General features: G+C 33.1%; 1 protein-coding gene across 2 annotated transcripts; it reads left to right on the top strand.

Annotated features, from left to right (window-relative positions):
- The first annotated feature begins 5,852 nt into the window (after positions 1–5,852).
- LOC129236355 (polyadenylate-binding protein-interacting protein 2) lies at positions 5,853–10,266 on the top strand. Of its 2 annotated transcripts, none has more exons than XM_054870698.1 (4): positions 5,853–5,987; positions 8,736–8,913; positions 9,717–9,817; positions 9,943–10,266. In XM_054870698.1, the coding sequence occupies exons 2-4, from the start codon at positions 8,770–8,772 to the stop codon at positions 10,070–10,072; spliced, it is 375 nt and encodes a 124-aa protein (XP_054726673.1). In that variant the 5' UTR covers positions 5,853–5,987; positions 8,736–8,769; the 3' UTR covers positions 10,073–10,266. The 2 variants fall into 2 exon arrangements, with proteins under 2 accessions (XP_054726673.1, XP_054726674.1); XM_054870699.1 differs by lacking the exon at positions 5,853–5,987 and adding an exon at positions 7,738–7,933.
- The last annotated feature ends 4,512 nt before the right edge of the window (positions 10,267–14,778 follow it).

Consider the following 14,778-nt stretch of genomic DNA (forward strand, 5'->3'; position numbering starts at 1 on the left):
AGTTCAAAAAACACAGTTTTGCGAACACTCCGGAACGCCCGAGAGGTCTTTGTTAATCTATATATATGTATAATAAAAAATAGTTTAAAAAAACTAAAAAACACGCTTTTATTGCCAATCGAACTAAAAAGTATAAAATAAATTTTAATGACAAAGGGACCTATAATGAAGTAATAGCAAATCGAACGATCAGTCATAGTCAACTACCTCACAACATAATTATAACAAAAATTAAGATACAAATAGAGTAATTCAAATTAGAGCTAAAAGCGTGGGATGCTTGATATAGTAAATATTACAATCATTTTATTGGCAACTACCTATGTACAGAGGGTTATGAAAGTGAAGCAACCAGGGTCTCGAGAAATAGGCCAAAACGTGAACCCGGGTAACCCTAGGATGTGTTTGTACAATATGGGTAGCAAATGGATGCTGCTGATGCGTCTATAGTATAGAGTATTTTTGATGCCGCTCCGTGACTAGGGTCTCGAGATATCGGCCAAAATGTGGACCCCGATAACTTAAGGATGTGTTCGTACAATATGGATAGTAAATGGGAGCTGTTGATGATTGCTATAGTATAGAGTATTTTTAATGCCCCATCCGTAACTAGGGTCTCGAGATATAGACCAAAACGTGGACCTGGATAACCCTAGGATGTGTTTGAACCACATGAGTATCCATTTCGGGAAAAATGTAAAGCACTTATGGATTTAATTGTGAAATTATATGTATTTGGGGAGGTGCGTTGCCATATGTACTCCATCGAATGGCAGAAAAGGGGATTGCCGCACGCACATATACTAATTTGTTTGGTACATAAAATAACTCCGGATCAAATCGATAGCCTTATATCAGCTGAAATTCCTAACCACACTGCTGATCCTGAGTTATTTCAAGTTGTCGTTAAAAACTTGATACATGGACCGTACGGTGAACTAAATGTGAATTCACCATGTATGATTGATGAATAATGGTTCGCTATATTAGTAGCAATGAAGCTGTCTGGAGGATTATGTCGTTTCCAATGCACGAAAGACATCCTGCGGTTGTTCACTTGGCTGTGCATCTTGAGAATGGCCAACGTGTTTATTTTAATATAGCAAATTTGTTGGAAAGAGCAGCGCAACCCCCAGCAACTACGTTAACAGGTTTTTCCAAATTATGCGAAACTGATACATTTGCGATAACTTTGTTATATTCTGAAGTGCCTCAGTATTACACATGGAATGTGTCTTCGAAAAAATTTCAAAGACGTAAACAAGGAACAGCAGTTCATGGACATCCTGGCATTTTCCAAATAGATGCAATTGGCAGAATATATACACTACATCCAAACAATGTTGAGTGTTTTTATTTGAGATTGTTATTAGTTAACGTGAATGGCCCAAAATCATTTCAAGAATTGAGAACAGTCAACGGTCATTTGTGTGAAACATACCGTGAAGCATGCCAACTTTTGCATTTGTTGGAGGATGATGCACATTGGGATTCAACACTTCATGATGCATCTATTTCGGCTCATCCTCAATAAATACGAATGTTGTTTGCCGTTATATTATCAACATGTATGCCATCAAATCCACTTGAATTATGAAACAAATATAAACATAATATTGCAGAAGATATTTTAATTCGTATGCGTCATCATGCAAGAAATCCTGATTTGTTGATAACTTTGGAAATGTACAACGAAGCTTTGATAATAATTGAAGATATATGTCTACGGATTGCAAATAAAACATTAGTACAATTGGGTATGACCGCACCAAATCGTGACATGCATGATCTGTTTGATCGTGAATTGCAACGTGAGCAGGAATTCAATTCTAATGATTTGCGTTTATTTGTACAATCGAATATAACCAAAACGAATATTCAGCAAAAACATGTATATGACACAATCATGCAAGCCATTTCCAATAATGCAGGTGGGTTATATTTCTTGGATGCATCTGGTGGTACAGGCAAAACGTTCGTTATATCACTGATTTTAGCCACTATTCGATCGGAACAGAAAATTGCATCGGCACTTTTGCATTTTCGGGAATTGCTGCTACATTATAAGAAGGTGGTCGGACAGCACACTCTGCATTAAAATTGGCATTGAATGTACAGGTGATTGAAACTCCAATTTGCAATATTTCAAGAAATTCTGCTATGGCAAAAGTTCTGCGATTAACGTGAATTATTTTATGGGATGAGTGTACAATGGCGAATAAAAAATTTCTAGAAGCATTTAATCGAACAATGCAAGATTTACGTGGTAACCAACAGCTTTTTGGTGGTGCTTTGATATTACTGTCAGGGGATTTTCGACAAACATTGCCTGTCATTCCTCGGTCAACTCCTGCTGATGAAATAAATGCCTGTTTGAAGTCATCAGTTCTTTGGAGATATGTACAAAAATTGACACTGAATATTAATATGCGTATTCACCTACAAAATGATCCAGCTGCCCATGAGTTTTCAAAACAATTGTTACAAATTGGTGATGGCAAAATACAAATCGACAGAACCAACGGATTGATTACTGTACCGAACAATTTTTGTACAATTACGAAATCGATAGATGAATTGATTGAATGTGTTTTTCCAAATATTCTTCAGAATTACCGAAATCATGATTGGTTGAGAGAACGCGCCATTTTAGCACCGAAGAACATTCATATCAATACCATTAATTTTCAAATTCAAGCAAAACTACTAGGTGTAGTCACGACATATAAATCAATTGACAGTGCTATGAATCAAGATGAGGCAATGAATTATCCAACTGAATTTTTAAATTCATTAGAACCGGCTGGTATGCCACCGCATTGCTTGAATCTGAAAGTGGGTTCTTTGATTATATTATTGCGAAATATTAATTCACCAAAACTGTGTAATGGCACCAGATTGGCAGTGGAAAATTTATTGTCAAATTTGATTGAAGCTACGATCTTAACTGGTAAATCAAAAGGAGAAGTTTGGTTAATACCGCGTATCCCTATGATTCCAACTGATATGCCATTGAATTCAAACGATTACAATATCCTGTGCGTTTATCATTTGCGATGTCCATCAACAAAGCTCAAGGGCAAACACTTAACGTTTGTGGTGTGAATTTGGAGGAATCATGTTTTTCACATGACCAACTTTATGTTGCCTGTTCCAGAGTCGGGACCTCCAGCCGTTTGTTTATTCATGCTCAAAATGGAAAAACAAAAAATATTGTAAATCCAAATGTTTTGGATTAAGTTTTAAAATAGCTAGCAAATAATTAAATATATATTTTTTTTTTATAAATGAGTTTGATTTAATATTTCACTTTATACGTAGCGAAGTACGTACCGCGCCGCTAGTTGTTGAATAACTCGAAAAGTATTTGTCGGATTCACTTCAAATTTCCGCACAATATTTTTAAGAAATTTCAAAAAACAAGCATACAAGTTTTTGAAAATTCTGACTACCCTTAACTCCTTAAAACACAGTTCAGAGATGGATGCCTTATTATTTAAAAGTCGGAGCACTAAAAGTTACTGCGCCGAAAAGTTTAAGCAGTCCCTGACATAAAAGGCCCATTTGAATCATCTTCACAAAATCAAATTTAAACAATAGAAAGTAAAAGTAGAATAGTAATAGTAGAATAGTATATCAATCAAGCATACCATGGAAAGTCGAAGCTGTTCACCATGTACAGAATGCAAAAATGCAGATATATGGCCAGCATCAGACGGTTAATCGGCTCTCAGCGATTTCAAAGGAATCAGTTGATTTGCTTACGTCATGTGGGTTGTGATGGCGGTTTAAAAAATCAAGCGGCTTGTCTCGTTTTGTGAATCCTGTAGCAAGGCCTTTATTATTTTCCATAAACTGGATACGTGGGGCCTTTGATTCGCGCTTTTGTGATTAGCAATAGAAATTAAGAAATTTATTTTTCCAAGTTATTAGATTTAATCAACTCAATAAATGCTTTAGTTTACTTACAAGCGGACGGAAATGAAAATAATTTGTTTTTTTTTTTTATTTAAAATTAACTACTCCCAAGTAGATTTTCACGTACTTGTCGCAAGATCCATCTAGGTCGACTGTCATTGAAAATCTTATTATGCGCACCTTTTGCCTTATTTTGGACACGGTATCGCGCACATAATTTTGAGGGTTTTGAAATAGTGCCAGGAACGGTGTCAATTGAGCTTTTTTTCGTTGGCTTTTGACATCTTTATAGAGATTTAATACTATTTTACGAACTTCAACGGATATTTGGTGACTCACTTTAATTTCCCATGCGTCTAGGTATTAAGGGGGTCTTCTGGTCTCGAGGCCCTGAAATGAAGGGTTTTTTTGGGGATTGATTGTGACAAATCCTGTGAATATTTTAAAAAAAATTTTTATTTATTTTAAAGGTACATGTCTTGGCTTTTAAAAAATGGTTTTGACTTTGAAAAAAATTAACACCCGCGACCTTGAAATGGCGCTGAAGACGTCCACCTCCAAACGAAACAGGTCTCCATTTTGGTCACGGTTTTTCCACCTGGGTAATCAGAAAGCAAAACTTAGATATGCGTTGTCTTCAGAGTTGCCCTGGTTAAGTTTTCCCGTGACAGATTTTTTTTTTTTTAATTTTTTTCAAAAGTTATGCAACAATTTGCAAAAAAAAATTTTTTTTGCTCATTTTTTGAACTTTAAAAGGTTATAAAAATGGAATGAAAAAAAATTTCAAAAATCGTACACGGGGAAACTTAGCGGTAAGTTTTCCGAACCTTTTAAGACCAAAACCATTGAAATCGGAGTATAACTACTATGAAAAGTGTGACCAAAATGCTTAAAAAACACGATTTTCGGGGAAACGCGTTTAAAGATAAAGTTTATGATAAAACGGCCGGAGGAGGGTACACTTCGGTGCCCAGAAAAATGTGAAAAAATGCGATTTTCAAAAAATCCTTTCTGTGGCGTATTCTCGCATACACATACAACAAAATTATGCAAAAATCGATTCGTAGCTCATGTAGTTGATCATACCTTGCATGAGCAAGAGCCAAAAAAGTGTTAATGTCAAATTGGTCGATCGAATGTCAACATTTTAATGAGAATGTAAGCAAACAAAAAGCAAAGCGATTTGATATCCCAAACAGCAAATCGCAGAAAAAACATATCAACTGTTATAGCGAAGTCACCTTCTGTGGATTGTCCCTGGGTTAACGTAAACAAATATACCAATTATTTACTTTTTAATTGTCAAATAAACGTAGGTTAGGTTGTTGTTGTTGTTACATACGGTGAATGCTGCTGGAGTGACAGTCCTTGGCCGGATATAAATCCGGGTCGTTTCGGTAACGTAGAACCGACTGTCGTGAAAACGCGTAGTTAGGTTAGGTTAGCCTGGTTGACAATAAGCCACGCATAGACCTTTTGGTCCTTAACTATACCAAATGCGGACCGACCTCTATGAATACTGAAAGTAGACATCATGTAGGATGTCAACAGTGGGAGCCCCAGGCATTTTAAACGCATTTTTAATAATGCCGGACAAACGCACAGGTGTTTTAAAGTTTCCTCAACATATAAATCATATATTGATTCCACTTTGTTTAATTTACTTCGATTTTACATTCACAAAAACCGATTCTTAATTTCAAAATATATATTGTTTATACGCCTATTGTTTTCATCCTGTAGGTACTTTGTACTTCTCACCAATATTCAAACAAAAAAAAGCTTCAATATTCTGTACTACACGAAATAAAAATAATTCATCACTGGCAATTTTCCTAACGCAACTTATTTTAATAAAAGCGAGCAAATAAATACATCACTGAGTTTTGCGTTACACCAACACTGTCGGAGCGAGCTAAAAAGTTTTTGTACGTGGTGGACGTCAAATTTTTTGTGTATAATTTTAATAAATTTCTAGTGTTAACGAATTATTGCAAAATTTTCAGTGCATTTTTGAGGGGACTATTGTTTGACATTTTATCTTTAAGTGGATTTACAAAAGTTCTGGTGTAAGTCACATTTTTTATCGGTAAAAAAAATTGTGAATTTCTGTTTGAGGCAGAGAACAAAGTGACATGAAGAGCAAGGAATTGAGTACTCCATCTTGTTTATATTTGCTATGCTTTTTTATGAGGAAGACATCGATTAGCAAGCAGGTTTTCCATGCAATTTTAGTGAAAATTTACAAACTGAAGACATTAAAATTCTATCCATTTAAATTTATCCAATTGAAATGTAGATGTTGAAAGCACCTAATAACGGGATTCTGACTGGAATGATGCTGTTGTTTGGCATTCCAATTGGATATTTTTCTGCATATTTATAAATTTGCAAGACACCGAACGATAGTTTTCTGTATTTTGAAGGAATTTCACAAAGTTCTACATAAATTTAATATGCTAATTGCTATTCTGCGCAATAACATTCAAAATAAGCAATATTTTTGACCAGATAACCAAATAAAGTAATCCTGGTGGCGCTGTATTTATGGTGGGGTAAAGAAAAAAGCTTACCTTATTGGGTCGCTTAATATTGTTTGGAGTTCATAAAATAAATATTTCATTTATTTTAATTTTTATACCTTTTATTAGAAATTAAATACATATACGTATACATTTACCGTATAAATGTTTAGACGTGCCCATTAATGTGCGAAAAAAGACGGTTACAATAGTTGTGTAATTGTTAGAAAAATTTATATATGTATTTCTTATCCAAATGTCCTTACAATGAGAAACAAAAAACTTTACCTATCCATAGTCATTTACACTACCAAGACGGTCGTTACCGGAACTAAAACCGGATTTTTATTCGATCAAGTGCTATTTTCAGCAGCGTTCTCTATTAATTTTACGAATGATTTTATGCTATTTCATCGTCAACAACAAATAAATGTAGATAGGTTTAACTACTTTCATTCTAACGCCTTATTTCTATAAATTTATGTGCAAAACATTTGCTTCCGTCATATGCTAGTACATGCATAAATATAAGAGGCAACCGGAAATAATATACAAGGAAGTATTGTCACAGCAATGATATTCGCGCAAAATGTACTCATATGTTAATGTACCAAATAATTACATATACATGTACATATAATTTCAATTATCGGTATATAAATAATTTAGTGTGCATAAAAAGTTAACGATACCTAATATTATATTTATAAGTACATTAAGTAGGTATTTATAAACTGTCAGTGTGGCATCTTCAACTACCTGACTGGGGAAAACTTCTAAAAAATTGTATATATAATAATAGGGGGCAATTTGAATATTTTTGACCATACAATATTAAAATGCAGCTCAATAAGCATTTTAATATTAATTTTTTAACATTTTACTATCATGCCTTAATATTTTTTCCTGAAAATATTACTGTTATTTATGTTTTTTATTTTTTGTTTGGTATATTCTGTGTTGTTATCATTGCTTTCGTGTTGTTTTGAATATTGCCGAACACTTTCCCCTTTCATTGCTCAAGCAGTTGACGGAATGGCGCTGCTATACAATCATACAACTGGCGATACTCTCTTTGCCTTCGAACTCCCCAACCCGCTCTGCATATCACCTGCCCACACATGCCCACTATGTGCTTATATACTCGCACACCATTACCTTGGCGTTCAACGACTACCTACATATCTATCCTTATGTTTGTCTTGACTCACACGCGTCGTATAGAGAAATCCATGAACTCGTCTCTTGAATCAACTCGTTTACTTATGTGCTGCGCCAAGTCGAGGCGTTTCGTTGGTGTCAGTCAGTCGATCGCGTTCATTAGCTCGCAACGCAGTGAAGTGTTTAATATAAAAATATTTATAATTCAATATTTCTGGCGCTTTGTTCTGTTTTTCATTTGTTTAGTTTTCTACACAGCTGCTTTAAAAAATTTTAAATTTACGAATTTATAGCATCGAATGTAAATTAATTCGAATTAATTGATTCACAAGGTAATAACGCTTACACTCACACGTACTATATATTACTCTATGACGATAAGAGGACTTGAATTAGCCGAGGCATTGCATTCCAAAAACAGCGCATTGATCTCATTACTGAATCTACGACGAAGTTCTTTCGTAAAGTAAATTCCAACTTAAAATTCATATATGTGCCTGGTATATTTTTGTTTAATCATAATGTATGCTACATAATTAATTTATAGCTACTTGTGTGTAATTATAGGTAGCGAAGCACATACAATATTAACTTTCGAGTATAAAAACGCTAAGTAAACGCCTAGTAAACAAATGTTTTGGCTTTCAGGCATTGAGATAAGTGGTTTTGAGCACTCACAAAAATAATCTTTGGCCGTTTACCAAATGCGAAAATAGCCCATAAACAAAACAAAATAGGCGAGAATAGTAAATGATTTGGGGAAAAATAAAATAAAAGTGCACAAAAAGTTCTGGTTTGTATGGAAATTTGAGTGAGTTTGATACTAAAATCAGAAAAATATTTTACATCTTTTGCGTCGTATTTTTGTGCTGGCAATTTATAAATTGCCTGTTTTGAAGCGCAGAATGGTACCAAAAACACGTCTTATTGCTGCTCCAAAGTATTCTAAAAAAAACAAAAAACCATACCTAAAAATGCTGATATTTTTTAAATGCATGCAAATAAATAAATCTTTAATTCGGAGAATGTTCTGATGATAAAGTTCCGATTATTATTTGTGCAGATTTTTAATTCGTAAAATCTTTATTATCAATTTAATTGAATTAAATAACTTGTATTCTATTATATTTGCAGTTGTAAATTTTTCAAGCAAAAACTGACAAACAAAATGATTTTGAAAGTTCCTTCAAATGATTGGTCCGACCAATTTGAATATGTAGTGGAGGAAGATGATTCGCTATCAGATTTAGAAGATGAACAGGATTTCTCTGAGTATTTATGGATGGAGAATGAAGAAGAGTTCGATAAGAACGTAAGTAACTTGTTTGATACACGAAAGAAAAACAGTAATGGTGCTGAGTTTAACGCCCACGAATCGCGAAATTCTTAAATTTCTGACACATTAAAAAAACATCAAAATTATAAGTCCTGAAATAATATTTGCTTTCTGATTTGGCGCTAAATTCTTACTTACATTTTAAGTTTTGTATTAATAATCAAAGTCTTTAACCTGGCGCTTGTTGCTACTGGGTAAAAAGTACCACAGAGGTAATAAAACCACTTCTAACATTTTTTCTACAAAATATCGTGACCTGCCGCTTCAAGTAGCTTTCTGCATAGAAATAAAAGACGCGCCCCCTACGTAAAAAAAAATATTTAAATAATTATACACCTATATATCGTCCCCTTAGTATTAAAATAGCCTATAAATTTTTTGATGTTTTGAGAAAATGAATTTCAAACTTTTTGCCGAAAGTAGCTCTCACTCAAATCTCGTTATGTCTGTAAATATTTATTATTTTTTGACTGACGTTTTGACCCACTTTGTGGAACTAGAATTTGACAAAATTTTGACCACATATAAAATCGACGATGGAGAATCCAAAAATTCAATAAAAAAATAATAGCCTATGAGCACATACGCTATTGTTATACTAAGGGGACGATATTATGTGGTAATTTTTACCCGGTCGCGACCGTTTGTGGTTGCATTTGCCTAGCGACAAATCCCGGGTTTAAGTCTTTTACTTTCTAATTTGACTCTAAATTCTTACATTTTAAGTTTTGTATTAATAATCGTAGTCTTTAAAATGTATACATCTTTTAACGTTAAAGGAGTTAAAACGTCTTGAAGAAGAGGATATTATGAAAGAATGCATTGAGGCAATGCTTGAGGACGAACTTGAAGCTGAATTGGCTGAATGGCAGAAAGCAAAGTATGAAATTCAATAAAACTAAAAAGTTGTATACAACAAATTACATGTAATCGTTATTTTCAATTACTAAAAATTTCAACGTCACGTATTAATTGCTTATGTAAAATTATTTTTCTGAACTTTAGAACCGAAGAGTTAAATGCAGCATTATCGTCGCTCGCTGTGAGCGAATGCAATGTTGAACATTCCATTCTCAATCCTCTGGCTGCTGAGTTCGTTCCGCAAAAGCACATCATTGGACTGGGTACTTCGTAAACCCCAACCCCATCATCTCTTACACCCTAATTGGAATGTAATGCAACACACGAATCATTAAAACGGAACGCATCAACAATACCATATGAAATTGTACGTAATGACCCGAATAACACAAACTCAAAACAAAACAAAACAAAAAATTCAAATATTCTTATTCAAGTATATTTCAAGAAAACAACAAAAAAAACAAACACCAAACCTCTGTGCAGACGCCGCAATGAGGGTAATATTTACTCGCCATTATTTGCCAATAAAAGCAAGAGGTGTTTCAAATTGACAAACAAAAATACAAAAAAATACTAATGAACATTGCAAAAAAAACAAAAAACTAAAAGCCAAACAAAAAGCAAAAAATAATAATTTTAAATTACAATAATTTACTGACTGTTGCCCTGCGTTAGTTCCCAATTTTTAAAGCTAATATTTTAGCAAGTTGTTTGTGGCAAGTCCAACGTACAAATCGCTTTTAATTTATTGTGGGTATTTATACGCATATACTTTTCACAATTACCTCAACACTTTACTTTCGAATCGCCCTGTCTTATTATCGAGACGAGCTACTTGATTCAAGAAGACTCTTGCCTCAGGCTGCATCAGTAGTGCAAAGAGAATGAATACGAAAGAGAGCATTTCGGTCATTATTTGTTTGTTGTAAAAACATTTATCTAGTTTTAAATAAGTGATAAAATGATAAATTGTTAGTCCAGAATTGATATTCAGATGATTTGAGAAATTAAAAATGTGATCATTAATACTGTAGCTTTCCGTACTAAATGTTTACCTATATTTTTTATTGTTATGTTTTAATTCACTTTCGTTGCAAGCAAACTCAATTCAAACTTAAATTGTATTATGATCTACCAATTACACATTTTATACATACGCATATAGTGTATACTTAACATAGTGCTTTCTATATTTATATGCTTGAACGCTCCAAATTCAATGTAAACTACATAGACATGCCCCATCACTACCTTTTTAGCTTTAATGGAAAATTGTAAAGTTATTTGTAATTTAAAATTGAAAAAAAAAAATTAATAAAGTCAAATGTAGTGTCTGAAATCTGAAATTACAAGAATACATACATAATAGACATCTTAATATGCTTAACTATTAAAGCAAATATTAATGAATGCAATACAAATTTCAATATACATTTACAATAAAAAACACATGATTAAAAATAAATTACATTAGCTTAGTGTATAACTATTAAATTTGATAAAAGCTATTCTTGAATGAACAAATAAAAGAAAAATACCAAAGTTAAAATAATGGTAAATACTCCAATGATATTTAACTTTGCCAACTCTTTATATTTATAAATATATACGACACTCCAACTTTATGTATGTATGTGTTTGTACATCAGCCTCGTAAAATTGACCTGCTTCAAGCAAAATTATCTTAAAGACTAATGCTAAATATAGTGTTATTGTAGTTTATGAATAAAACTTAAAATATATGAAAACGAAAAAAAAAATATTAAAAATAAAAACGTTTATCATTAGCAAAGTGTTTCATAAGTAAGCATATATCTGAATACGTGCGTATTGTATATTATAACACGTTAAGAATGCAAGACATGAACAAAAAAAAAATACTATTACCTTTATGTGTGATATAAAAATACAAAAACTTAAAAAAAGTAACATTATGAGAATAAAAGCCAAACAAAAAAAGATGAAAAAACTATTAAAATCTCAATAAAAAAGTATTATAGCAGTAATAACCGAGTTTTATTTATTGTAAACAAGCGTCGAGTGATGACGCACACGTTTTTTTAATTGTGACAGATGGCTCGCGGAAAGAAATTCTCTGAGGAAGCAGATTGGCGACATCGCACCGAGCAACATAATCAGCAAAATGCGTGAACACAAGGGCAGCTGGAACGCGGTAAAGAAATACATCGAGAACGTACTACAAAAAAAAACGACCTCTACAACGAGCAACAAAGCAAAGCCGCATAGGTAGAGACACAAGAAGACGAGCATTAGCATGAAAGCTGGCACAAATAGGATGGACCCAGATATGGATGAATAGAATTTATCCTTTATGGATGCCGTTCTGGGCCCTCCCAAAGTAATACAGAAAGTAGTCCCGGGAAGGGTGTCTCCCCAGAAGGAGAGGAGGGATTGTTTTAGTAGCCACACACCATAGTAGACGCAGTAGACGAGGTCGCTGTAAGTGCTAAGTCATTTTGAACCCTACCTCGACCACCAAAAACAAAAGCAAAAGCTTTGTTATTAAAATACTCAAAAGATACAAAAAGCCAAAATAATGAGTCAGGACGGTTAGCAGTCGCAGCATTGCAAAGGACGAAAACTTTTACGACAGTCGGTTCTACTGTCACTTCAGCAGCATTGCCTGTCATGGGAACGATTCGAAAAAGGTCATGTACAGTCATGTTCCAGAAAATGTATCTGTACATTCCATGATGTATAGTTCTTTTCATGAAAGCAGAATGTTTAACGGGCATTCTCACTTCTAGCTGAGGGCACAAATATGACGCGTTTTTGTAATGCACACTATCTCGTGCACGTTTTCCTAATGTAGTTGGCAGCTGCAAAACAAAGCAAACACGTTGCTATAATCTTTTGTGTACGACTTTCAAATATAAATAATTTATTTAAGCATAACAGCATTGAAAATTGCATAATTTTAAAATTACGTGAGAAAATTGCATTTGCATGCACCCTCTGAAGAGTTGAAAATAAAAATAACTAATATTTTATTTCCATTTTTCGTTCAACAATAAGAATTATTTCTTATTTAATTTTTTTTTTTTTTTTTTTTTTTTTTTTTTTTTTTTTTTTTTTTGATTTTGTATTACATTCTTATCTTTTCTTTTCTTTGCTCGAAAAAAATATATTTTTCATCTTAATTTCTTTCTTAGCTATACAATAATTTTTAATTTTTGTTCGAAAATCATAGATAGATGAAAGTAAAAAAATTACCACAGACTGACCACATAACACTCAATGTGTGAAGTATAGTAAGGAAAAACAACTTAATTCAGCATTCTGTATATATGAATGTACATAAATATGTGCAAATATTTTTTCACGATCTGCTGTTATCGTTATAAATTTACGGAGGATGCAACGATACCAATGGAAATTACGAAATAAAAAAAATTTATTTGAAATAATTTGATCGAAACTGAGCCGAACATTTTAAGGACTCATGCAACACACAAGCATGGGCTTTTCAAAAATGCAGTATTTTTATTAATAAATTAGAAAAAATAGGTACATAAATTTCATTCTGCCATGAAAAAGCTCCTCATAAAAATATCTGCCGTTCGGAGTCGGCTTGAAACTGTAGGTCTCCCCATTTGTGGAACAACATCAAGACGCACACCACAAATAGGAGGAGGAGCTCAGCCAAACACCCAAAAAGGGTGTACGCGCTAATTATATATATATACCTATATATATATATAAATTTCATTCAGACATTTGGTAGAATAATTTGTATGGCAAGAAAAACCAATGGGTTACTAGCATTTTCACCTTGCGAGACTTCTATCGTAAATTAGCTGACTTTTAGCACTGAACAATTGCTCACTAGCCACATTCAATGGAGGAGCAGGTAGAGCAGCATAGAAAATGTGGACTTTGATACCAGTATTCAAAAATGTGACAATTTCTTGACAGCCGATACTCATTCAAATAAGTATCCAATTCGTTAATTAATGCGAAATTTGTATTTTTTTTTTTAATGTTATTACTGCACATCATATCGACCGGACTTTGATCGTTCTCTAGTTTCTTATGAGAAGTCTTTTTAAGGGGTTATATATAGTTAGAAGACTGAGAAAAAGCGAATTTTCCAGAATTTTTTCTGAGAAAACTTTTAAATTTATTGATCTTAAAATTTGTAAATATATTATGTTATATTTATTTATTTGGAAAGGAGCTGCAGCCGATCTCTGAGAGCTCCCCTCAAAAAGGACATTTTGCGGTGACCACTATATCTTTGAACCTCTGGCTCCTCTAAAATTAAAAAACCAAACAGATTTCGTTAAGGTATTTAACAATATTTAGGAAGGAATAAGCAAAAAAAAATTTTTTGATAGAAATGGTGGTTTCTCAAAAACAAAAACCTTTTTGACCAAAATTGCGGTCTTAAATTGTTTATTAAAAAAATATATATATCGGTGAGAAAAAATCTTCGATTAATTACTAAAAAATATATTTAAGAAGCTCGTGTTAAAATCGGTTCACCCCTTTTCGAGTAAGGTTGGTCACCGACTTTGAAAACACAATTTTGAGAAAAAACGCGCTGCCCCTCCAGCCTTGTACTTTCAAGCACTCTGAAACGCCTTTTCAAATTTGCGTGTAACTTCGAAAATATTCACCGGAACGATATTAAACTTTCTTACATTACAAAAAAATCGATTTTTTGAAAATTCTAACTGTATATAATCCCTTAAGTCAGAAATACACTCCAGCAATTTCTTTATTTTACTATACGATTATATTTTATATTTTATTGTTCAAATAATATTTAATTTTAAGATTAGAGAAATCCCAAAGTGGTATTTGTTCTCACTTTCTTAGATATCAATATTTTTGATCAGGCAGCTTCAATGCGATTTTTCCGTTGGCAACGCTAAAACAGACGTTTATCAGTGCAAACATGGCGTCATGCAATTAATAGTTTCTTATTGGATTGCGGCGGTTTCAATAAGATTT

This window comes from Anastrepha obliqua, chromosome 1 (assembly GCF_027943255.1).
Source record: "Anastrepha obliqua isolate idAnaObli1 chromosome 1, idAnaObli1_1.0, whole genome shotgun sequence".
Taxonomy (NCBI): Eukaryota; Metazoa; Arthropoda; class Insecta; order Diptera; family Tephritidae; genus Anastrepha; species Anastrepha obliqua.

Bases quoted from the DNA above. Each gene is read 5' to 3' on its own strand.
- LOC129236355 (XM_054870698.1), top strand. From the start codon at position 8,770: ATGATTTTGAAAGTTCCTTCAAATGATTGGTCCGACCAATTTGAATAT. The intron at 8,914-9,716 runs GTAAGTAACTTG...TTAACGTTAAAG, and splicing joins AAGAAGAGTTCGATAAGAAC to GAGTTAAAACGTCTTGAAGA. The intron at 9,818-9,942 runs GTATGAAATTCA...TCTGAACTTTAG, and splicing joins GCTGAATGGCAGAAAGCAAA to AACCGAAGAGTTAAATGCAG.